This window comes from Panicum virgatum, chromosome 5N (genome assembly GCF_016808335.1).
Source record: "Panicum virgatum strain AP13 chromosome 5N, P.virgatum_v5, whole genome shotgun sequence".
NCBI classification, from domain to species: domain Eukaryota; kingdom Viridiplantae; phylum Streptophyta; class Magnoliopsida; order Poales; family Poaceae; genus Panicum; species Panicum virgatum.
This window is the reverse complement of record NC_053149.1, coordinates 896,542-922,277: the sequence shown is the minus strand read 5'-3', so window position 1 is coordinate 922,277 and position 25,736 is coordinate 896,542. Positions and strand designations below refer to the sequence as shown.

At 44.5% G+C, this 25,736-nt stretch overlaps 2 protein-coding genes and 1 long non-coding RNA gene across 3 annotated transcripts; all 3 read left to right on the top strand.

Moving 5' to 3' along the window:
* Positions 1-1,321: 1,321 nt before the first annotated feature.
* On the top strand, positions 1,322-14,342 carry LOC120673270 (tRNase Z TRZ3, mitochondrial-like). Its single transcript, XM_039954034.1, has 15 exons — positions 1,322-1,760; positions 3,187-3,276; positions 3,541-3,585; positions 3,723-3,777; positions 3,882-3,925; positions 4,034-4,423; positions 5,587-5,852; positions 6,124-6,259; positions 6,343-6,393; positions 6,917-7,362; positions 7,453-8,056; positions 8,386-8,688; positions 10,747-11,505; positions 13,026-13,181; positions 13,383-14,342. The coding sequence occupies exons 1-15, from the start codon at positions 1,428-1,430 to the stop codon at positions 14,325-14,327; spliced, it is 4,623 nt and encodes a 1,540-aa protein (XP_039809968.1). The 5' UTR covers positions 1,322-1,427; the 3' UTR covers positions 14,328-14,342.
* A 2,074-nt stretch (positions 14,343-16,416) lies between these two features.
* Positions 16,417-17,460, top strand: LOC120673271. Its single transcript, XR_005674602.1, has 2 exons — positions 16,417-16,580; positions 16,829-17,460. It is a non-coding gene; the product is annotated as an uncharacterized LOC120673271 (long non-coding RNA).
* A 1,695-nt stretch (positions 17,461-19,155) lies between these two features.
* Positions 19,156-23,013, top strand: LOC120673969 (putative ubiquitin-conjugating enzyme E2 38). The gene is made up of 7 exons (XM_039955030.1): positions 19,156-19,289; positions 19,429-19,525; positions 20,268-20,651; positions 20,733-20,796; positions 21,683-21,822; positions 21,913-22,224; positions 22,325-23,013. The coding sequence occupies exons 1-7, from the start codon at positions 19,279-19,281 to the stop codon at positions 22,661-22,663; spliced, it is 1,347 nt and encodes a 448-aa protein (XP_039810964.1). The 5' UTR covers positions 19,156-19,278; the 3' UTR covers positions 22,664-23,013.
* The last annotated feature ends 2,723 nt before the right edge of the window (positions 23,014-25,736 follow it).

The window sequence follows — 25,736 nt, the reverse complement described above, 5'->3', positions numbered from 1 at the left end:
CCTATTTTGGACCGTCGGTTCAACCGGTGCCTATAGGCTGACTTGGCTTCGATTCCCTTCTGCACCAAAGTATCAAGGCGTCGGTTCTTCCGACTACCATCGGATGCTCCGATGCCCTGGCGTCGGTTCTTCCGGTGCTCCTGAATCGAAGAGCTTTCAGGGCGCTGCCCTGAGACCCGCGAGGGGCGGCTCCCCCTCGACCCCCGTCCGCTAACCGGGTAGCGGAACCCCCGTAGGGGCAGTCCATCGGGCCTTGCTACGCCTATCTTCTCTTTCTCTTTGTCATCACTTGAACCTAAAAGCCTGAGAATGATCATCTTAACAATCATATTAGTCCAAGTGTTGTGTTGTCATTCGATCACCAAAATCACTCGAAATGGCATCAATGGTGCCATGTTCGTTACAACGCCCCAACCACCAGCATTTAATGCGGCAGGAGGGCTGGCGATCCACAGTGTGGACTCACAAAAGCTACCCCGTACCCAGCGGCAGCAGAGCACGCCTCAAACGCTCGCACTTAATGCGGGCTGGCGAGGGAGCTTCCAGCGGAAGGCTTGCGCCCGCGCCCGCGTCTGCGTGACACGTGGCGGCTCCGGACCCCTCCCGAGCAGCTAGCTGAGCCGAGAGCTCGCGGGGGTCTGGAACTCTGGATAGGCACGTGGAGGTCCCGGACCCACCTGCGGGGGTCCGGGTCCGCGGCCACAGGTGCTGAGCATTTCCACCTCTGGGACACGTGGTGACACCGGACCCGTCCCCGAGCGGGAAGCGGGTCCGGGACCGTTGGTCCGGTGAGATGGAGCCGGACCCCAGGGGTCCTGCTGCTAAGCTCCTTAGGGTGTAGTTACGGATAACTACGCGAGTCTTGACACAATAGGAGTGGGTACCCCAGTTGTAGGGTACCGACAAGTACACTCCTATGAAGACAGCCTGCATAAATAAGGTAAATTAAAATCAAATCGTTCCGTGTGCACTGTATCGTCACATAAGAGTTGCAACCCAATAAAAATCGAACTTCTTCCTTTCTTGCTTATACCCATTAGCCAATTTCTAAACATGTGTGTTATTGATTTTCTTGTAAAAAGATGGAGAAGACATATATGATATTGGTAGTGATGAGTTAGAGAAAAATATATATGAGGTGACATAGCAGGCTAATATGGATGGCCAATTATGACAAGGGACAGGATTGACTCGAACATAGAAATTTAAGGACTAAATTAATCTAATTGAAAGTTTAAAGGCAAACTTAACCCTGGAATAATAGTCACCTATTTTGCCATCATAAAAATGAAGGGGAAAGAAATTGGGAAAAAGAAAAATATAATCCATCCCTGCCCCTTAGGGCGGGCGGCTGCCTCTCCGCCGGTCCGCCCTAAAACCCCGCCGCCGACGAAATAAAACCACCCCCCTCTGCGAGCACGCGAGCCATGCCGCAGGTGCCCGCCCCTCTCCGCCTCCTCCTCCCCCTCTCCCAAACCCTAGCCCCCTGCCCCCTCCTCCACCTCTCGCGCCGCCTCTTCACCTCCTCCTCCTTCGGGCGCGCCGCCAGCCTCCGCGCCCTCGCCTACCGCCGCCACCACCCGCCCCGCCGCGGGAATAGCACGCTCCGGAAGGCGCCCAAGGAGGAGATGGCTGGAGGAGGGGATAAGGAGGTGGCCTTCAACAGGAAGCGGGCGGAGGGGAGGGACGTCGGGAAGCGCGGGAGCATGGAGCTGAAGGCCCGCAAGCTCAACCCCGTCAACACCACCTGCTACGTGCAGGTGAGAGACTGACTGATTCCCCCCGCGCCATCTCTCTGCTTACATTGCGCCAATTCAGCCCAATTTCATCATTCTAATAACATTTACTTCTGGTAGCTAAACATTTTTAGCATGAATCATGATGCCATCCCAAATGGATCGCATTATTGGAGTAAAAGTATCATAGGATGAATCCTAACCATAAGATGTTAGTATGTAACTTCTGTTGGCATAACTTTTAATTTGTAATCTGTTGATATGGTGCCCATTCCATCAAAAAAAGTATCAAAGCAAGAGGAGTCACTAATAACCATAAAAGTCCAGGATATGCTCACTAGTATTGTTGTAATTTGTAGATTCAACAATCCCAGCTGCTGGTTGCGTGGCCTTAGAGCATCTCCAAGAGTGCCCAATATATTAGCTCCTAATAATCCCAGCTGCTGGTTGCGTGGCCTTAGAGCATCTCCAAGAGTGCCCAATATATTAGCTCCTAATAATTCTAGATTGGGACTTTGCAAACGAAATTTAGGCACAGAAAACACTGCTTGCTCCAACAGTGGTCCTATATTTGGCTTCCAAAAAAATAAAATATAACTATCATGTCAACTAGTAAACTAATTCCGTTAATTTTTTGTCTTTGATCTTTAGTCCCGACACCGGTGTTGTGAGGTTCAGGCCGCTGCATTGTCACCATGAGTAGGGAATCATTCAGTCAGCATCACTCGGTAGCCTCTAGCATGACTCGTCCATACGCCATTGTCATGTCATGCCTTGTTCGTATCCATTCATCCTTCTCACTGTCACGGAATGGCTCAAGCTCTTCCTCTCCCTCTCCCATGCTTTCTACTCTCTCCACCATCTCTCCTACTCCACGAGCTCTCTCTTCCTCCTTGCCCTCACTCTCAACGAGCTCTTTATCCCGTGCTCTCCCTCCATCGAAGGAAAGTGAGCTAACGGGCATAATCTGGAGACTGGAGGTGTGCATCGCTCGCGCCATCACTGGCATGGAACCTTACGCGCCGTCGCCGACTTGGGGCACTTGTGGTCGACGGCATGCACGGTGGCGTGTGGCTGCGCAGTTCAGGGCGTATAGCGGTGCCGCGCGGCCAGGATACAAAGGTGAAGGCGTGGGCCCAACAGAGTGCATGGAAGGATTGGGAGCAGACTGTATCGGTGGAAATATAGCTCCACAAGTCTCTGGTTTTGGGCGTGCGGGAAAATTGGGAGCTCATTTGGCCATCTGTTGGAGCTACGATTTTCACGTTTAGACCCAAAATAAGATTTTTGGGTTATGTATTAGGCACCCTTGGAGATGCTCTTATGGAGCTGTTCTGTTTCTAAGTCACTAAGTTGGTTGCATGAAACAACTAGTGCAAGGCAATTTCTTCCCTTGACCTGATCCATTGGTTTTCTTTTGGTCTCACACCCTGTTGCTCGTTCTGCGCAGATACTTGGTACAGGGATGGACACCCAGGACACTTCACCTTCTATTTTACTCTTCTTTGACAAGCAAAGGTTTATATTTAATGCAGGCGAGGTATGTTCTGCTGTGATATGCTTTCCTTGTATTTGTTTGCACAAGCTAATAACGTATGCCCTAAAAATCAACTAACAATTGCTGTTAGCTGAAAAGATAATTTTTATTTCTCTCTCTTTTGTGAGCTGTTGGACAAAGAATTTTGAAAACAATGGTCTTGTGTTGAGCTGAAGTAAATATGAGATTCATCTTAAAGATTTGGACAAAGTTCATCTTGGTTTTGTCATTTTGTTCTGATTAAATTCAAATCTTGCCATCTGACAGGGTCTTCAACGTTTCTGTACTGAACACAAGATAAAGTTATCAAAGGTATGCGAGTGGAATGCCCTCAACGTACACAACACTCACATTCATTGTCTTGTTCCTAAATTTCTTATATCCTAATCTTTTGTATTGTAGAATTGTAAAATGTTAACTTTCTTACAAAACAATCCCCCGCTTCCCAGATTGACCATATCTTTTTAACTCGGGTGTGCTCAGAAACTGCAGGGGGCCTTCCAGGTATTATTTATAAACACTTTAATCTAAATAGCGTGATTATTTGGTTTGCTTGACATACTGATGTTACATTTTCATTACATAGTTATTTGCATTAAACATTGTAGGCCTGGTGCTAACCCTGGCAGGCATAGGAGATGAGGGCATGTCGGTGTGTTCACTTTTTTCTTGGGTGTTTTTGGCGTCTACTAATGCATCCAGCATTAAAAGTATTTCAGTAGACTAATTTTAGTCCTTTTCCTGTTAACTGACAACACAGGTGAACATATGGGGCCCTTCTGATCTTGACTTTCTAGCCGGGGCAATGAGATCTTTTATACCAAATAGAGCAATGCTTCACACACATAGCTTTGGTGCTGAATGGAATGCATCTTCTTCACAACCTAAAGACTCTGTTGTTATTCTTAATGATGAAGTAGTTAGGATATCAGCAATGTTTGTCAAACCAAGGTACCCAAATGGAGCTGGTAGCTTGAATGATATCGACATGAAACCAGGTGATACTGCTATAGTCTATGTGTGTGAATTGCCAGAAATTAAGGGAAAGTTTGACCCTGCTAAGGCTGCTGCCCTTGGTCTGAGGCCTGGGCCCAAGTATCGAGAACTTCAACTTGGGAACTCTGTGCAGTCTGATCAGTTCGACGAAATGGTTAGTTCTGTATAAAGTTGTATCGGTTAACTTGGTTATCCTTTTTGTTGCTCATTCTCTTTTGAATGAGGCTTGTGCTATCTAGGGGACTGCTGCTGCCTCTTATTGACCTAATGTTGTTCGATTTTTGGAGTCTGTTAAGTTTGATGTTGCCTAACTAGCATGGTTTTTAAGGCGTCGCCTAGGCGTCGCCTAGTCGTCGCCTAGGCGTCCAGGCGCTTGAAAAACCCTGGGCATCCTGGACGCCACGACCAAAATCAGCAAAATGAGAGAGCAGGGGAGGGAGGAGAGAGAGGTAGAACTGGAGGAGGACCAGGTAACGCTAACGACCCATTTCTGCTTCCATCCCCTTCGGTTCTGGCTCTTGAAATGCAGCAGCAGGGGAATCTCGCGTGGGGATCTAGAAGGGGAGCGGCAGCAGCAGTGAGGAAGGAGAGGGGAGATCTAGAAGGGGGCGGCAGCAGCAGTGAGAAAGGAGAGGGGAGATCTAGAAGGGGGCGGCAGCAGCAGTGAGGAAACGAAGGGGAGATCTGGAAGGAGGCGGGTCCAGGAGTGGGCATGGAGATCAGGATTGGGAAGGAGAAGAGGCACCTGGAGGTTGGAGGAGCAGCATCGGGAGGAAGAAGAGGCACCTGTAGCAGAGCAGAGCAACTCACGATAGTTGGGGAGGGGTTTTATGGGCTGTCTGCTGGGCTGGGCCTTTTTGTTCCTTGTCCTCTTCCTTTTATTTTTTCATTTCCCTTTTTATCCCTAAACCATACTGCTGCTTTGAATTTTTTTAATAATCATATGGCGTCGCCTTGCCACGCCTTATGCTCGCCTAGGCGTCGCCTAGGCGACTTGAATGAGTGTCTCGCCACGGCTCGCCTTGCCGCCTTAAAAACAATGCTAACTAGTCTGTGAAAGCATATACTAGTTGATACTAGTTGTCCATGGACTCATTAGTTGTTGCATGGCTATTTTAACAGAGTAGGTGTGCTTATCAGAAATATTAACTGTAGTGGCACCTTTGAGAATCTGATTCTTTACCCTAGACATCATTATTAAAACATTAAGGATAATGTAAGTTTTCAATATACGTTTGAATATCAATCATACACACCATTTATCTGGTTTGAATTTTTTTTGTCTAAAGCTCATTTTGTTTGTCAATTGACCTCTAGGTTCATCCAAGTGATGTTCTTGGCCCGTCAATTCCTGGACCAGCTGTTCTTCTGGTGGATTGCCCTACACAATATCATATGCCAGAACTTTTCTCACTGCAATCCCTTAGCTGCTTTTATGAAGACTCTTCGAACCAAAGAGAGAGTGGCAAGAAAGTAAATTGCATAATCCACTTAGGTCCATCCTCCGTTACTAAATCTGTTGACTATCAGAACTGGATGAAAAGATTTGGTGAAACACAGCATATCATGGCAGGACATGAAATGTATGATTCAGTTACATTTGCCTTTTTTTGTTTAAGTGCATTCTCATTATAGATTTTTTTACTTCAGTTTGAACTTTATTGACACTTTGCTAATCCAAAGTTAACTACTCTGTTTCAATGCAAACAACAGATTGCACATATTGAAATGCTGAATACAGATGAATTAAACTGAAGTTATTCCTTCTTAGGGTTTAATTTGCTATAATACTGTGTTTATGTCTGATTGGTCTTGTGCCACCGGTATCTGATTTTCCTTCTTCGATCCATGCAGTAAAAACATGGAAATTCCAATCTTGAAAGGTAGTGCAAGAATATCATCGCGCCTCAATTTTGTATGCCCTCAGCTATTCCCATCCTCTGGGTTTTGGTCTGTTAAACCTGCAAATGATGTCATGGAGAATGATAAGGTAGGTTCCAGTAGCCTATATAGAATACTCTTAATGTTGAACTACTGCTGGTTATAGATGTAAATATTTTATTGATCTTTCAGAGTACTTCATTGGAAGCCTGTGGAATTGTGTCTGCGCAAAATCTGCTCAAGGTAATTCTGTGCCATCATCCTTGCTGTATCACCATATCTATGTCAGCGCTCATTATGTGATCATATATATTAATCTGGCATTCTGACAGGAGCTTACTGATACTTTTTTTATTTGAACATCATATCATTCACCTTTCCTACCACAAGCTTGGGAAAGGTCAAATTCCTAGGTCTGATTGGAGCCTCAAATTTTTTTTTTTGGATTTCTACAATCATTGTAACATTTATCTGTAGAAAATGTATTTACATAGAATTTGTGTTCAGCCAAAGTAATAGTTCAGACCTTTTATTTTCTCGCTTCCATTTCCACACCAAATAATTCTCAAAGTTGATCCTTGTCATCTACCTTTTCCATATTATGGAATGGCATACAACTAAGGCTATGAGATGCGGAAAGACTCTTGTTCTATCAAAGAGGGATGTATGAGAAGCTGAGGGAAGGAGGAATAGATATAAGTGCACTGTTGTGTGTTGGAAACTAACTGCAATATAAGACTGACCATTAGTCTCCATTTTCTTGCAGTTTCATCTGCGTCCATATGCTCAACTGGGGTTGGATAGTGCTTCTATTCCAAGTTCGTTCACGTACAAGGATATTGTAAAAGAGCTTGTATCTGAGATCCCAGAGGTTAGGGAAGTTCCTGAACAGGTTCTCAAATTCTGGCAAAATAATGCAAACGTCAAAAATATACAACCAGCAGGCAGTCTTATGCTGATGGTTGAAGAGACATGGATCGGTCAGAAATCAGCTAAGCTAGATGGTAGCCCAAAGCATCCACGGGACAATCAGGAGATCCCTTGCTGTGTGGAGGATGCATCAAGGGAAGATATGGAGATTACATTTTTGGGTACAGGTTCATCTCAGCCTTCAAAATATCGGAATGTAAGTTCTGTATATATTAACTTGTATGCTCAAGGAGGTATACTTCTTGATTGTGGTGAAGGAACTTTAGGACAACTAAAGAGGAGGTTAGTACTTGCACCTAATTTAACATTGCATAGACCTATACATTAATTCTAGTCATGAACTCATACTGGAGTATGCTGTCTTTGTAATAGGTTCGGTGTAAATGGTGCTGATGAAGCTGTAAAAAATTTGAGGTGTATTTGGATTTCGCATATTCATGCTGATCACCACACAGGGTTAGCTAGAGTTCTTGCTCTAAGGTCTAAATTGTTAAAAGGGATGCCTCATAAACCCTTGCTTGTGATTGGACCAAGACCACTTGAGAGATTCCTGAGTGCTTATTCAACTCTTGAAGATCTTGACATGCAATTCCTAGACTGCAGGAATACTCTGAAGCCTAGCGTCAAGGCTTTTCTCAGTGAAAATGTTACTGGATCAGCCACACCTCAACTAGAGAACACCATGTTTGCCCCTGGAAGTAGAATGGAGAACTACAACAGGAAGCCTGCAAGTCCCAGGGATACCACAGCTCTTGCTAATTTTAAAGAAGTTCTGCAGGAATCAGGCTTGGAGATTCTGTACAGTGTCCCCGTAGTACACTGTCCACAGGCATTTGGTGTTGTGTTGAGAGCCACAGAGAAGGTGAACAGTGCTGGAAAGGTTATTCCAGGCTGGAAAGTTGTATATTCTGGTGACACACGACCCTGTCCAGCTCTTATAGATGCATCCAGAGATGCGACAGTGCTAATACACGAGGTAAGCTTCAGCACACATAATTTTTCTTGCGAATAAGTGGCGCCATAGCTATGTTCCAAGATTAAATATCAGGTGTCTTCCAAAAAGTGCAATATATATGATGATAGTTCTCCACTTTCCTGTGTCCACACTGCTGGATATGTTTCATGTTAACTAATCTGGACTACACGCACCAGCACCATTGTACCATAATAAACTAATCTTGCAGATACTGTATCATACTGCTAGCTGCAAAATATTCTCTTCTAACTATCGTTGATGATAGATGACATTAAAATATGGTGGTGTTTCCTGTTGTTAGCTGTCTTTGTAATACTCTATTTCGTCAGGCAACATTTGAGGACAGTATGAAGGACGAAGCAATCGCGAGGAACCATAGCACAACAAAGGAGGCAATAGAAGTAGGCACATCAGCTGGAGCATACCGGATCATTTTGACCCACTTCAGCCAGCGATACCCAAAAATCCCAGTTATTGATGAGGTTGACATGGAGAAGACGTGCATTGCCTTTGACCTGATGAGCGTAAACCTTGCGGATTTGCCTGTCTTGCCCAAGGTCCTGCCACACCTGAAGGTCCTATTCAAGGACGAGATGGTAGTTGAGGAAGCTGATGAGATCCAAGAGGCTGCTGTGTACTGATAGATAAAAGAATGCACATTAGTTTTGATCACCGTACTATAGCTTTTAACATTGTTTCTTTGACCTGAGAATCCAATTGAAGACCGCCTAGCCATGGGAGGACGGGAATGCGAAGGAATAAACTAAGGGTTGGGAAGCCGACCACCGCCAAGCCAGGAACTGCATCTGCAGGAAGTTCCTGTTTCGCGCGTCCATCTGGTGCAGAATAGAATAGAGCTGTACATTTTCTTCTCCTTCGCAATTGTTTGCAAGTGCTGTGAATTGGATAATAAATATAAACGTGTAGCTATTTTTTGCGACTGCGCCTGAGCAGCAAATAAACTTGTATCTATTCGCGATTCTTTTGATGGAAGAGTTGTAGGGTGGTTAGACGGGAGGGTTGGTATTTTGACAGGGGTGAAGCTTTGGTCCTATTATGGGTTCGGTTCGGCTCGAAGCAGACTGGTGTTTGGTATTGGTAGCCTATTTTCCTTTCTTTTTTAACACAAAAAGAGGAACAAAAGTATGCTCCGAATCTCAACTAAATTTTAACTTCAAAAAAAATCTCAACTGAATTCGCCACGAATTCAGCCAGTTGATAGGAATTTTCAGTAATTCAGGGGGCTGCCGTAGCAAGGCGTATATCTGGCAGCCACGTGATGGATGAAAGCTTTTGGATGCGATGCTGCTCTTCCTCTTTCCAGCCTTCCTCTCTCTGGTGGCAAGAAGCGAAACGGTAGAGCCAGCCTAGCCTAGCCGCGCCACTAGAAGCTTCCACAGATCGACCACGCCTCCTCCCTCCGGCGCGGCACGTGCCGCTCGCCCCCCGAACCCAACCTTCCCCTCCCCTCGTCGACGCGCGGACCCGGTCCGCGGCCACCCACCCCCCCTCTCCCTGCTCTCCCAGATCCCCTCCGCTCTTCGATCCGTTCCGTCTCCGATCGGGGCAGGGGCAGGAGCCAGCCATGGATCAGAGCCGGCGGGCGGTCGAGTCCTACTGGCGCTCGCGGATGGTGGACGGCGTCACGGCGGACGACGACAAGGTCGCCCCCGTCTACAAGCTCGAGGAGATCTGCGAGCTCCTGCGCGCATCCGACGCCAGCATCGTCAAGGAGGTCGCCGAATTCGTCCTCAAGCGCCTCGACCACAAGAGCCCCCTCGTCAAGCAGAAGGTGCGTGCCTCTCCGCTATCGGGTTCACCTGCCTGCCTGGGTCAGGGATGATGGCCAGGCAGATCATCCGAGTATTATATTAATCTTGTTGGTTTAGCATCGGCGGCGATGGTCCCGTGCTTGTTCTGATGCATTTCCTATAATCTGATCTGGCAAGTACCTTGAAAGGGCTTGTTGGGTTGCTTCGCATGGATGCACAATCGAATAAGCATGTGCAAAAGCTTTCATTTGGCTGTCATCCAATTCCAGGGGGGGTGATGAATTGGCTCATTAGCTGGGAGGGCTGGCTTAGTTTGTGTCAGTGTAACGCGGCTGATTCAGGTTTGATTGTTGCCATCAAAGGAGAGCTATTGCCTCCATTTTAGCAATGCTATATGGCTCTATTTAGCTGAGGTTGTGTGGACAAGTTCACTCTCGTAAATTAGGTAATCTGGCGTTATAATTTGTCATCACTGCTGCTGGCAATCAGAAATTGAATTACATACCATGATAGTGTGATTATTAGTTTTTTATTATGTTCCCTGTCTCTGATAAAGGAAATATATCTTTATCTGAGTTTTTTTTTCTTATACAATATACATATCAGTCAGACATACATATAAGGACCGCTCCAGGGTGAAACAAGCCAAATGCTGCTCTAGGACATAACACAGTTTCACTATACCTTCCTACTATATGTTGCATGCTAGCTTAAGTGGATGAATTTGTTGAGTTCTATATATTCTGTAGCTGGAGCACCCAGTTCATGTTATGCTGGTCTCTGTCTAACCAAGATTTTGTTGATGCACTAACTTCAATCTTGTTCTTCGAGTACATTGGTTGCTTGGACTTTTCATTACTTGTGTTCTCCGTTCTTCCAACTCAATATTACATAACTCTGTCTATGCTTGCTGTACAGGCCTTACGGCTGATCAAATACGCAGTAGGAAAATCTGGTAATGATTTCAAGAGGGAGATGCAACGGCATTCAGCGGCTATGCGCCAACTAGTTCACTACAAGGGCCACCCTGATCCCTTAAGAGGAGATGCCCTTAATAAGGCTGTCCGCGAAACTGCGAACGAGGCTATAGCTGCAATTTTCTCCACAGAGGATCCTAAACCTGCAGTTGCAACAGAGAGTCTTGGCAAGCGCATACAGGGCTTTGGAAATACTAACTATGAGCCATCTAGAATAGATGACAAGAAGTCTTTCCTTAGTGAACTCAGCGAGGTAGTGGGTATTGGAAGTGCATCTATTAAGCAGGGTTTGAGCAACTTTGCTGCAGCACATGCAATGATGACAAATGATAATGGTGCCACATACAAGAGCCCTAACCTTCGTAGATCTTTGACCACAGAATCTGAAAGATATGGTCGGTATGATCCAAGTGAAATTCAAAGTGAGAGTCGTACCTCATCTGGTGCTTCAAAAAATGTGGCTTCTGGTTCTTGGGGTCCAACTCCTTCCAGTTCTGCACCAACTGATGAGACTAGCTCAAGTCAACCAGGGATTAAGACTCGTGAAGAGAGACTTTTGGAGACAATTGTTACTGCTAGTGGTGTGCGATTGCAACCAACGCGAGATGCTCTCCAGATATTTTTAACAGAAGCTTCCAAATTGGATGCAGTCGCTTTGAGCCGTGCACTTGAGAACAAACTGAATTCTCCATTATGGCAGGTGAGTTTATGTGGACCATTCGTTATCGTCCATTTCACCCCCTTGTATCCACATTCACTGTTAGTCAGTTAACATATAGTATAAAACTAGTGGCAAGTCATGTTTCTGCTCTCCTGAGAAGTGGTGTACTAAATCAATTTCTTTTGTGCTGTTGATTCAAGTTTAACATGTAGACACTTGTTGATTCAAGTATGTTATGACTGTTGTAATGTTTTATACTTTTCTTTTGTATTGTTTATTATATGTTTAATAGAGTTCATGGATAAACAGCCTTATCAACTCAGTGTTCAACTTGTTTGAAAGATGCCATAGTTTATTATTAATCATTGCGTAGCTGGATGAAATATGTTGATGCCATAGTTCTTAAGGCGTCGCCAAGGCGTCAAGGCGCTCAGGGAGGCCAAGGCGTCGCCGACGCCCAGCAAGAAGAGAGGAAGAGCAAGGGGAAGGAGCGACCGGGAGATGAAAGGAGGAGCAAGAAGGTTACCAGAACTAGCAGGCGACGACCTCCGCCTTCCTCATCCTCGACGGCGCCGGCGCCGGCGAGATCTGGCCCCCAAGAGAGAGGGTGCAGGCCGCCAACACCTGGAATCCTCGGCGGCGGTGCTCTGCTCCGTCTCTACCTACCTGCCGGCGCCCCTTCCCGGAGCGGCGGCGCTGGTGCTCCATCTGGGGGTGGCTGCGGCAAGGAGGAGGACCGGCGGCGCTGGTGAGGAGGACCGGCGGCGCTGGTGCTCTGTCTGGGACGAGCGGGCGAGCGGCGGCGCACGACGATAGGGTGGAGAGGGTGGGCTCACGGGAGGGTGAAGAGTAGTTTATGGGCTGGTAGTGACTTGGTGGGCTGGGCCTTGCATTCTTCTCGTGCCTTTTCTCTTTTCTTTCTTCTTTTCTCATTTCTTTTCCCCTTTATACTGCTAATTATACTGCTAATATGCTGCTTTTACGTTGGTGTATGGCGTCGCCTCGCCTCGCCTAGGCGTCGCCTAGGCGTCCAGAGGAGGTAGGGCGCCACACCTCGCCTCAACGCCTTAAGAACATTGGTTGATGCTGGACCTATTTGCATGAAAACAGTGAATTTTATGCAAGCATGACTGCTATTTGCAGTTCATGATATGTTTAGCTTATTCAACCAACAGGGTGGTGCTGTGTTGGTGTGTGTTGCACTCCACAATTCTCTTCTTAATGCATTGACACACTCACACACAGCAGATTAGTCCTGACATTATCATTAGGGCACCAGCAGCAAACCTTAAATTTGTGAGTGGAGTTGTATAGTTTGTTTGCCTTGCAGCTACTACAGGCCAATTATTGAACCAAATGATAATCAGGGATTAACCCAGTTGTACCAAATATGCTCTCTCTATTTTTTTAATGTTTGCTGACTTCTTCACTTTGTTGAATAGTTTCCATGCAGAGCTTTCATTTAATTTGTTTGATCATATGCCTGCGTGCTTAAGCTTTTATTTTAAAATGGTTCATTAGATTTTCGTTAGAATTCAGTATACTTGTTTACTTCGCAGGTTCGTATGAAGGCTATTTGTGTGTTGGAAGCCATTGTGCGGAAACAGGATACTGATCCTTATTCTATCGTCGCTTCATATTTCATTGAGAACACAGCTTCTGTTGTTAAATGCTCTGAGCTGCCACAGGTTTCTCTTAGAGAGAAGGCCTCAAAGGTGAGTCTATTTTTTAAAACTGGAACTTTTAAAGTAGACTTCTGCGTGCTATTTGTCCATCATCTAAAGAAGAAAGAAAGTGACTCCTGTTTCCTCAAAACCACAAAATTGAACTCAGTTTTTTTTTTACATAATTTTTTCTTGGCGAAAGCTCATTTCATGGCAAGTATTGGTTGTAATAAGGTATGCTACATTTCCTAGGTTTTGAATATGCTGATTGGGGAACAACCTAATGGAACCACAAATCTTTCAGCAACAAAAACTCCAATGCCCCCACCGGTTCAGATGCCTGATTTAATTGATACAGGTGATCAAGATGATCTAGGAACTCAAAGTTCTGGACAGGAAAGCAATGGACAGAACACTGGGAACAGTGCACATGTTTCTTCAGTTGATGATTTGCTTGGTGGTGAACCTATTGCTGATATAAGTGTCACTGCTGATAGTAATGGAAGTGATCCATTTGCAGATGTATCATTCCACGAGGCAGAGACTAAGGAGACCAATGATCTGTTCTCGGGGTTGACAGTAGAAGAGAAATCATCAGCTGCCATGCATGATAGCTCTTCATCAAACAAAAATGAATTACCGGATATCTTTGGCAGTAACCCTGATCCTTTTGCCCAAGGAAATGTTACTGACCAAGGAACTGTCAATGATTTGATGGCTGGTTTGAACCTTAATGGAACAGGCCAGGCTCAACCTGCTGTTAAAGCAGAGCTCAATAGCAACCTCAATGGCTCACAGTTCTTTGATGCAAATAATCAGACTAGCCACTTGGCAGGTGCTGCAGCATTGAATGGCATTCTCGGTCAGAACTCCTTTTATCAACAGCAACAGGTTCCCTTGCAGTACAGCTTGCCTCAACATATGATGCTCAATCAGTCATTTCCTGGGCAACAATTAAATTATGGTGCCATGGGGATTCTTCTTGCTCAGCAGCAGCAGCTACTGCAAAATTTTGGAAATTTCAATGCTGGTCTTGGGAGTTCATCTTTCAATTCTATGAACAGTGGAAATGCATCAGTGCTTCCAGATATTTTCAATTCAAGCAATCAACCACAAAATCATGTTGCAGTGATGAGCAATTCAAAGAAAGATGACACTAAAGCTTTTGATTTTGTCTCGGTATGTATTTCTATCTAGTGATTAGTTTCTTGCCATCACTTAGAACTTGAAATAAACTTAGGATATTCTAATTCCGTTAGTGCATAGTATCTAGTTAAGAATGTATTGATTTGTAAGGTGGTGAGGTTTATAGGATTTCAGACACATTCCACAACTCACAAACTTGGAAACTCCTAGGACTTTTGGTAGTACATGGTGGGGGGGGGGGGATTGCTGTTTAGAGGGAAATTTGTCTGATACTTGACATGACCTGGTCAAACTGTAGTAATAAAGTAACAAAGAATAATGTCGTTCCTTTGCATCATTCCCTAATTGGTTGTGTGTTGGATCCAAAATCATGTAGTTCAATGGTAAGGCTGCTTGCTTTAGAGCTCTATGTTCAACCATAACGGTGCTTGCAGCTGCAAGCATTGGTTGGACCAATATTTTGCCGCATTCATTTTCTTCGCACATGTTGCCAAATCTTACTTGTTCTGAAACTGCAGTCTTGGATCGAGCAACCTTGTCTGTATGATTTTAATTCTTCGAGTCCTGCAACAGTTTGCTAAAAATGTTGGCCTTTTCTTTTTCCAGGATCACCTGGCAGCAGCACGTGGTTCAAGAAAGTGAAGCAAAGAGCAATGAGCATGTTCAGATTGGGGCAACGGTGGGGACTGCAGACCTAATGGACGTGAAAGCTGCATCTCATCACAGCCTATCAGATTGGCTGCATGATTCACACGGCTGGTTTGGGTTGGTGTCATCGAATGCTTGAATGGATGAGCAAGGGAGGGTTTGATCCATACGGTTGGAGAGACGGGATGTTGTGTTGTATGATGTATATTTAGACAAAGACTGTTTTTTTCTGTTGAAATAAACTGCATCTTCCGACTTTATTTATGTTCTGCCCTTTTCTCTCTTTTTTTTTCAAGAAAAAGAAAAGAGTCAGAGATTGTATACATAAAGCTGCCAATGGGATTTTATTTTAGCTCTTTACAGTACAAGTACATGCTGGATTTTTTTTGTGGGAATTGTAAAGCGTTGGTACATGAATAAGAGGGTGCAATATGATATGAGCTGCTACACTGATTCTTGGAATTCTGCTTCCATTTACATTTTCATAGGAGAAGCATAGTTTGGCCATCAATTTCTTCTGCAATATATTATCAATTGCTAGAAAAACAATATCTCGCATTGCAAGGTCTATAAAATGTACTGATACAACTTGTATACTAAACGTGCACTTATTGATTTGACCAATTGTTGGTCCTAGGCTCATACTATTAAAAAAGTTTATCGTTACGTACGTATTACTAAAAAATTCGGAATTACCTATGTACCATCGTGCAACTTCCGATTACCTGCATACTATTTCGTCCACTTTCCGTTGGAAGTTAACGACCCATGTAAGAAAATGACCATCTTATCCGTGCCTCTCTAGCATCAGGATCCAGCACTTCTTCCTCTCTCTGCCGAGTTTCTCTTTCCCTTGCAATCCTATCCGCCAACGCGTGGGCCGAGGCCGGCCGCTGCGGGAGCGGCGCCCCCGCCGGCGCAGGGCGCAGTAGGCGCGAGCACAGTGTGCCCCGCGGGCCCAGGCAGCTGCACTGAGTGCGCAGGGCAGCTCTCGCGGCCGCGTCTTCTTCAGACTGCTACCGTCCCTGTTGGCGCAGAGCGGCAAGGTCACGGTTTTTTTTTCCTCGTGCGCCTAGCACCACAATGGTCACAGTCTCCTTTTTTTTTTGGAAGAATCCTTGGATTTTAATCCAGTGGTCCAAAAGATTGAGTGAGAAGAGGTGATATTTCACTCAAGTGAGGGATAGACAATTTTTTAATTGCCTCATGCGCCTAGCACTAGAATAGTCACGTTATTTTTTCCCTCATGCGCCAACCACCACATTGGTTACGGTTCTTTATTTCATTTGCCTCATGATCCAGCACCAGAATGCGCCAGCGTCACGGGCCTTCGTCTCTGGGTCTATTCAGCCCACAAACCAAAAGAAGGGTATAAAGGTCTTTTTGCATATCCGTTAGTCACCGTTAGGTACTATTCCATCCAAAATGGTACGTAGGTAATTGAAAGTTCGTGCGATGGTACATAAGTAACTCCGAACTTTTTAGTGGTGCGTACGTAACCATAAACTTTCTTAATGGTATGAGCATAAAAAACTCACAATAAAAAAAGGATGTTTGAAAAGAAGCCGCGGCGTCTGAGAACAAGCTGACCCTTCTTCGCACCGAACTGAATAAATTGCTACCGTGCTACGCAAGTACTGCTTCCAGCATCCTTGGGTAAGTAAACAACCCCTAGTTTTGTTTGCTTAATATGCGCCCTCTGTAACTCTAAGTACTATGTTATGGAGCATGTAATCATTCTTCGTCAGTGGCTTTGTTAGTTGTGATCATGACACCAGTTAGTCCGTCCTGTCATCGCTAGGCCAGGGGCCAGGGCCATAGTTCTAGCGACTCAACTTGCCTCCACGACTGCGCTTCAACTAGGCTGCTACCTGAAATGTTTTCAATCCTTGTGTTTGTTGCAGGAACCGAGTTATCGGCTTTGACATTATCTGTGGAGTAGCGTGGGAAACTAGTAACACATTTAACCCCAAAAAGTTGCATCATGCCAAACTTTTTGTCAAGCACAGATGATGCTACTACGTTGACCCCCTGTGAGCGCACACTATTCTTCGCTTGCTGAATTATTCGATTCAACTTCGTCTGAAGCTTATCAATTTCGTTTCGGAAAACATATTTATGCATCTATCAGAGAGCGCAATAATCTAGTTGAGCTACCGTTGGAGTGGTCTTGTAATTGTTTTGAAGCTGAATTGGTCAGTGATAGCGTCGTTTGGCCTATTAACCCTGCATAGCGCGCGGTGTATGTGAAGGGGATTGCTGGGGTACCTTGTGAGCATCGCCGATCCGTCTGTAGAAGCAAGTGATGATGGACCAAGACGTTCGACAAGGTTTTCAAAACCAAGCACTCTTGTGAATGGATCCAACTGGATTGTCTAGGAGCGAGCTTGCACGCAGGTACCGGGCGTGGCCCATGTAAGAAAGATTAAATAGATGACTCGGTTGTAAGAGGAGTGTATGTTGTAAAGACTAAGTACTTGCATCACGCAAGCTGCCCTCTGCCCTATGAATCCCACTTTGTCCTCGTGATCTCAAATTCTTGCTGCCTCCCCCCAATTCTGCTCTTCTCTTCGACCCACACTGTTGTGCTGTAGTTAACAAGTTGGTATCAGAGAAAGAACTTGAAGTTAGAATTCTATGCAAACTCTTTGGGCTGCCGCTGCGACCTCTCTTGACTTGTTGTTCCTATGAAAAAGGCTTTTGCTGATCGACGTGGCCAAGGTTGCCAAACACCCCCAGCACACTACTGCGTTTGGATCATTCCTCATACCTCTGCCCCCATCCTAGGAGAAGATCACCCAGCTACGTAGCTCCATCTCTAAGATACCGATTGGCTACCCTTTTGGGTGCCTTGTGATACTTTTAGCATGCGGTGTTGTTTCTATGCTTGACAAATTGAGCTACTCTAAGAGATCATGCTCTAACTCTGCATACTCTAGTTCTGTAAGAATGAACAATCTGTGGTTAGCAAGTTTTCTTACAGGGAAGCAACCAAAAAGCTTCCGGTCCAAGTGAATGAGTGAATGAATATTTTCTCTGAATCTACCTACTAGTATGAGCATACTAGAGTGAATGCTAGTGTCACTGCTACCTATAAGGCCTTTTATATCCAAAGTTCAAAATTCCAAAAGATTAGTAAATCGTCTGTATGGTGTATTAAATGCAGTTGAAAAAAATCGCATTACACAAATGAACTATAAATCGCGAGACGAATCTAATGAACCTAATTAGATCATGATTAGACACTAAATTGCTACAGTAACATATGCTAAAGACAGATTAATTAGGCTCATTAGATTCGTCTCGTAGTTTATAGATGAGATCTGTAGTTAGTTTTGTGATTAGACTATATTTAATACTTTAAATTTGAAAAAATTCTCTTTCAAAATACCAAAACAGAACAACTAAATAGCCGAGAGGGATTACAAGGGTTACTTAGTCCTGGCAGCCATGCCACCACCAGGGTTTCATTTACCGATCGGACCGGCCAAACCGCGGGGGTCCGGTACCGGTATACCGGTCCGGTTTGGCCGGAAACCGGTCGGTACCGATCGAATTCAAATTTGAATTCAAAAAACTCAGTTCAACAGGTTCGTACCGGTATACCGGTCGGTTTGACCGGTTTGAATTCAAATCTAAATTTAGAATCGCATGTGTAACCGGTTTAGAACGGTATACCGGCTGGTTTGACCGGTTTAACGGCCGGTTTGACCGGTTTACCAAGTGGGCCTTAATGGGCCGTCTCATTTTTTTTCTTTTCTTTTTTGGTTTAACTTTAAATGCCCGAAAAGTATGTTAAACGAACGAATTTTTTAGAAAATTTGACACCATCAGATTCGTCGCACCTTAAAGTATTTTTAGAGATTTTTTTTAGGAATTCTTCATTTTTTGAATTCAAATTTAAATTTGGACCGATTTGGTACCGGCCCCAACCGAAACCGGACCGGTTCCCACCGGTTTTGTAAACCCTGCCCACCGCTGGCTGTAACTGTCCACACCACGGGACTCGGCTACAGAAGATCCTGAAGAGTGCCGCTGTGTCACTGACAAGTGGGTTCAAGCGTCTACTCCCTCCGCTTGGAACCAGGTCGCCGTCGCCGAGGCCGCCAACGTAACGCTCTTGGGTGACTAACCTGTGGACCCGAAAGGAGACTCCCGTCGCGTGGACCCACACGTCATCGGCTGTGGCGCGCTTCAGATGGCGTGGCTGAGCGGGACTAGGACGCAGCCTGAATAAATAAATCGGCGACAATTTGGCCGCCCCTTCCCTTTCCTCCGTTCCATCGATCGATCGATCGGTCGATCGCCCCGCCCACCCCCGGGCTGCCCGCCACCACGATCGCCCGCCGCCGCCATGGACGCAGAGTACGTCACCGCCACGCCGCCGCGATCTCTATTCCTCGCGGACGGGGGGAAAAGACTTTCCCCCCTCTTCTTCTTCTTCTTCTTTTGGGGGACTTCCTCCCGATTATGTATGATCGCCTTGGGTTCTTGGCGCCTGCAGGTACTGCGGCCTGCAGCAGGGGAGCTCCTCGTCGTGCCGCACCGCCGACGCCGTCGCCTGGGGCGCCGCGCAGCAGCAGAAGCGCCAGCGATGCCAGGTGACCACCCGCTCGGCTTCCCGCCTTGTTTCCTGCCCCGCCCAATCGCGCCGGCGTTCCCCCTCCCCTTCCGGATCGATCGATTCGTCTACGGCGAGCTTCTTTCCCAGGCAGGATTTGGTGTTCACGTTTAGGGTTTGGTTCGGGGTCCGGATTGGGGTTTTCTTTTCCCCAAGGGTTTTTTTTTTCTTTCTTTCGTCTTGCTACTAGGGTTTGGGTTTTGGGGGCGACAATTCAGGCTGGGTTCCGTGCTTCCTTAGCCTGAATTGCTTGGGGATATGGTACAACTGGGGTGTAATCTGCCATTCTCGAGCCTATCCTGGGTCGATTGATGCAATGCCAGTCATAATTGGCTCGATTGGGATGCACTGCCAGTTTCCTGTGTCTCAACATTGTATCTATCAGTGATTTTGTGGCCGCCACTGTGTCAAAGAGATGTCTTGCTGCTGTTACTATATTTCGGCCGCAGAGGGATTTTTAGTTTGTCTGATGCGGTGTGAATAACGATAGTGGACTAACAGTAATTGTTTTGGCCTTTGTGATCAAGATGCATGTTTGTGTGAATCCATTAAGGCTTGAAGCAATATTGTTCAGATTTTTATGTTACTCATTCGCAATCGGTTCACACAATTAATTAAATATACGATCCCAGACTGCTGAAGAAATGACTTTACATGTCCTTTTCATGCCTTTTTCAATTACCTGTTATTATAATTATTGACTAACATATACTGTTTTGCAGGGTTCATCCAGCACTAGTAGCTCTTTACAAATCTCTGAACCAGAACCTCAGGATCATAACTCTGGAGAAATCGTAGAAGAAGAAGATTACTATATGGAGGATGACTGTGATGATGATAGCGATGGCTATGATGAAGATGATTATGAGTTTGACGAAGCTGACTTTAATCAGCATCTTGCTGATAAATTTGATGATTTAGATCTGCCTCCAGGCGTGGAGGCTACTGTACCATGGCTGCAGAAAATTGCAGCCAAGGAAGAAGCTGAGGAGCCATCTAAATCAAATAATCCAGATGAGAATGCAGATAAATATAAGCAGTTCAAGCAGTTTGACACTGTTCAAAATTTCTCCGACCACCATTTTTCTAAAAATTTTGAGGGAGAGGTGACATGCTCAACTAGTAGTTGCTCTTGATTTGTACTTCTTTTGGGCACTTACCTATTCTTGCATCTAACATTGTTTCAGCCAGCCAGAGCCTGGTCAAAGAGAGTTCAACATGACTGGAAACTTCTGGAGAAGGATCTACCAGGTTAGCTATGAGCAAAATAGGCGAGGTTCTTTTGCTTATTGCTTACTATGCCCCCCTTTTAAAGTTTAAACCAACTATCCTTCATTACATTGGGGGCAGCATCAACATTCAAAATGCTATCTTCTTATTTGGCCGTACATATAGCCGTTGTCCACCATTGCTTCCCCAGCCCAGGTTTAGAGATCAGTTACCTTCATCAAGTTACCCAAAAGTGAATTAGTTCGAAGAAGCAATAACTTTGATATAAGATTATGTTGTTGATTTGAATAAGATCTGTCTGTTAGGCTCACGTCAAAACAATCCTACCTGTGCTGCATGACACTGGGATTCTCAGCCAGGGTGGAAACTGCACTACCTGTAGTTACTATTCCGATAAGGGTAGATAGCATCCTTCATGCGCTCGTTTATAGTTATTTTCATTGCACTGTCATGGACTAGATTGAAACAGATGTTTACGGGCAAATAAAATATTTCTAGAGTTACCCTTTAGCAAAGTTTGTGCCTCATCCAGTTCCCTTTTGTCAGATATTTAGGTTTTCAATCTTGTTTAGAGCAATAAGGAATGAATTGGGTGCTGTTATTTAATTCTATCTCCACTACTCAACATCTATGTAAATCCTTCCTTATGATAGATCATTGTGTCTCATTGTTATGAAGCGCTTGACTGGAGTGTCACATCTTTGTGCCTCAAATTATTGCACAATTTGTGTGCCTCAAATTATTGCACAATTTGTCTGTAGAAGCTATTGCTGTGATTTTGGAAGTGATACCATCACTAGGTCTTTTAGTATCCTATTTTCACAGCACTCTTGTTAATTTGTAGCATTGCTTCAGTCTATTTTTGTTATCTTAGAGATTTAGATTCTCATGATTTTCTTTTGTACAGCATCTATTTATGTCCGGGTTGCCGAAGATAGAATGGACCTTCTTAGAGCTGCGATTATTGGACCTAAGGGAACACCCTACCATGATGGTCTTTTCTTCTTTGATGTTCACATTCCCTCTTCTTATCCTTCTGGCCCTCCGGTATATTCCAAAGCTTTGGCATGTTTTTTTATTATTTATAATGTTTTTTTCACATTTTATTGAAATATTTGTCTCTGATGGGGTTTGCAGTTGGTATACTACCACTCTGGAGGACTTCGGATTAATCCAAACTTGTATAACTGTGGAAAAGTATGCCTTAGCCTGCTTGGTACCTGGAGTGGGAAAGGTTGTGAGAAGTGGAATCCAGCTCAATCAACCTTGTTACAGGTTCTTGTCTCCATTCAAGCTCTCATTTTGAATGAGAAGCCATATTACAATGAGCCAGGATACGAGGCCACTGCCAACACTCCACATGGTCAGCGGAATGCTTTGGAGTATAACGACAATACCTTTCTGTACTCATGCAGGACGATGTTGTACTCCCTTCGGAGGCCTCCAGAGGTAACTTATAATTTTATTGGTGCAGCAAAGTAGAAGTAAAGTTTGGTTTCTGCTGTTTTCTAGCTGAACTGATCCATCTTTGCCTTGTGGTGCCTTACAGCACTTTGCAGACCTTGTTGCCGGCCACTTCCGGGTGCATGGGCATACCATTCTTGCAGCATGCAAGTACTACATGGAGGGTAATGATGTTGGCTCAGTAGTGCCAGAGGAGGAAGAGGAGTCAGAATGCAAAAACAGTGATGCAGGAGCATCCAGCAGTAGCAGCAATGCACCAAAGCCAGGAGCGGTAAAGGCAAACCCTCCGACAAGACGCAGCACGTTCAACACAAGCTTGAAGACGCTGTACGAAGATCTTCTGATGGAATTCAATGTGAAGGGCGCTGACACAAGGAGGTTCATTGTCGAGAAGTTGAAGAAGAACCAACATGCAGCAGTGTGAGAAGCATTGAAGGCTGCTGCAGGTAGACTGGTAGAGGTAGTAGTAAGTAGCTCCTAAGGCGGAGATGATAGAGCTGGTGAGTCTCTGCAAGTAAGTTGTAGAAACAAGGGTTGCCTAGCTGCAGGAAAGCTTTTGGGGATACCTCGTCTCGTGATAATTGATTTCTAGGACCTGCTGGGAATTCCTTGCTCACTGTAAGTAGAATATTTTAGGGATGTTATATGTAGCGGAGTGCCGAGAGAGATTCTTCCCCTCGGCAGACGGAACCGATGTTGATCAGTATAACATACACTACAGCAAGTGTATTCTGAACCTCATAAATATATGTAGCTTTTGCTAAGTGGTTCTAATCTTTATGCGTGTTGTGGGACACTGCATAAAGAATACTTGAGCATCATGTACCATGGCTTGGGATACACTCGGATCTGTAGAGCAATTCCGAGGGCTCATGGCTGGGCATGGATGTGGATGTCATGCGTGCAAAGTCTCCCCAGCTGTTCTTCGGATATTTTTATCTTTATTGGAAGTCAGGCAGGATTGCAGGATCTTGTATATACGCTGCACTAATTTACTCCAGGATATATACTGTACGTCTCACCTAGGTGCTAATTGATTGCGCAATGGCCTTTTATGCCCCCTTCACTGGCTCTTAATCATTTTTTATAACTCAAAAAAATTATATAATATTTGGGCTTGAATGGTGCAGTGATACGTTTGAAAATGGTTAGGCTACATTAGTTGACCACCTTCCAAGTTGCACCCCTACTTTCACAAAATGTAGGTAATGCAGCAAGGACCACACAAGAATGGATGCCTCCGGCTGAAGGACAACTATTGGTAAACACTGACGCTTCTTTTGATGAATACTCACACAGTGGGAGTACAGGGGTTGTGATCAGAGATAACCATGAAAGTGTTATAGCTTGTGATCAGAGATAACCATGAAAGTGTTATAGCTGCCTCAAATAAGTTCCTACCTCATGTGGTTGATGCTCATATGGCGGAGGTTTGGGCTTTGCATGATGGTCTGTTCTTGGCTCAAAGCATTGGTGCAAACAAAGTTGTATGCCAAACTGATTGTTTTGAAGTGGTGATAACGATGCAAGATGGGGGTTTTTCAGCTTCCCCGGCAGCGGCAATCTATGATGAATGTATGAGAATGTGGCGAGTATTGTCTGAAATTTCTATCAAACATGGGGACCGTGAAGCGAATATGGTTGCTCATGGTTTGGCTAGGCAAGCTTTTATTTCTAAAACTTCTTGTACTTGGTTCGATGAAACTCCAGATTTTATTTTGGGTGCTGTGGCACGTGATGTAACTGTCCTATATGATCAATAAAGCTTGCCTTATGGTGTTAAAAAAAACATTGCGTATACATCCTTCGCCTTGGAACTCAACTCAACAGTTATTGCAGGGACTGTTTAACTGACACGTGGGGCTGTGCACGGGTCCTAGTGTCAGTAAGATGACCTGATCCGTTGTGCACGTCGATCAACCTCAAAAACAAGAAATTGCAAACGTCAAATCCAAGTAATTGTAAATCATGATAATAATTTACAACCTTAAAAACAAGTTCACAACCACATATAGTGTGCAATATATAATCGCAACTCACAAATCCACAATCTGAGATAAAAGATTTAACAAATTCATAGCCACACCCACACACATAGTAGTAAAACTGGTATATACTAAATTAGTAAAAATAGAATATTCCGATAAAATATGAAAAATATGAAAATGATCGGAATACAAGTCAAACCGTTTTCGCCCCGCTTTCAAATTTGACATCTCATATGGTCGTACCAGTTCCGAATTTGTCCAAAAATATGAAAATGAGCGGGTAAAATGTAGAAGTCGCAGCGGGATGGAACGAGATTTATCACCGTTTTCAACCCTAGTTTTACCGCCGCTCCCTCCTCTCCCAATCAGCCAGGCCGGAGCCGCCACGGCCTCCCCCTCCTGCCCTGCTACCTCTACTCCACACATCCAAAGCAAATCCGGCAGAGACAAGTCTTCGACAGCCTCAAGATTACTTTTTTGTACAACATTAAAGTTTTATCGATCAATTATTCAGATATGATAGAACAAGCTACTATTTCAGCAGGCAGTAAGCAGATCTAGTTTCAAGATGAGCAGGAACAAAAGGAACGAAATACTAACTAGGTTCCAGTTTGACATTTCTACAACATCAACTTCCGTAGCCTTTAATTTCCTCATCAATCAAAAGGTTACTTGCATTTATTCACAAAGCGTGCAAATAAATATAAATCACGTGCAATTAGTGTTTGCATGCCCCACAGCCCAGGAATCGCCATGGTTCTAGGATTCGGTCCGAAATAATCGAATTTCACCCATTTCGGTTAGAACCAAAACGATCAAAAAATTGGACCAAAGTAGAATTTCTCTACTATCATTAAGATCTATATCGCCCCATATACCCTCCTTCTAGCTATAGATATATAAATAAATTTTAGTTATATAATTCTTTTAGCCTCTTCAACTTTGTAACAAATGATGAACTCATAAACATCATGTTTTCATCAACTTTCTCCTAAGTTTCTCACAATATCTCTCTAGTTTTAACCCACCATCTTCTCTAGGAGTACTCAATTCCTAAATCTCCATATAACTGTAGCCAAATTTCATATAAAAATAAATTTGTTGACCGGCCATATAACCGAATCCCGGTACGGAATTCACACATCTCGGTCAGGATCGAAATTGTTGTTCGCATTTCGACTCCCAAAACCTTGGGAACCACGCCATTGTTCATGAAATGTCTTGTAATAACTAAAACCGCCATTATCCTTTGAGTTTTGCTAAATTACAAAGAGAAATAACGGCCTAGTAATATAGTACCAACAATCATCCACAAATAAATATAGGGATGTATTGCCACCTCTAAAACATAAGCAGGTCAAAGCTTTACATGATCGATGGAGGCATGTAAATAAGATAGAATTGCCCTTTCCTGAATGATTGACAAGGAGCAAGAAAACTATTTTAGTGGGATTAGGTTTTGGCAACTTACCTTAGAAACAAGCTAAATTTGTATGAGATGCTCGTGCA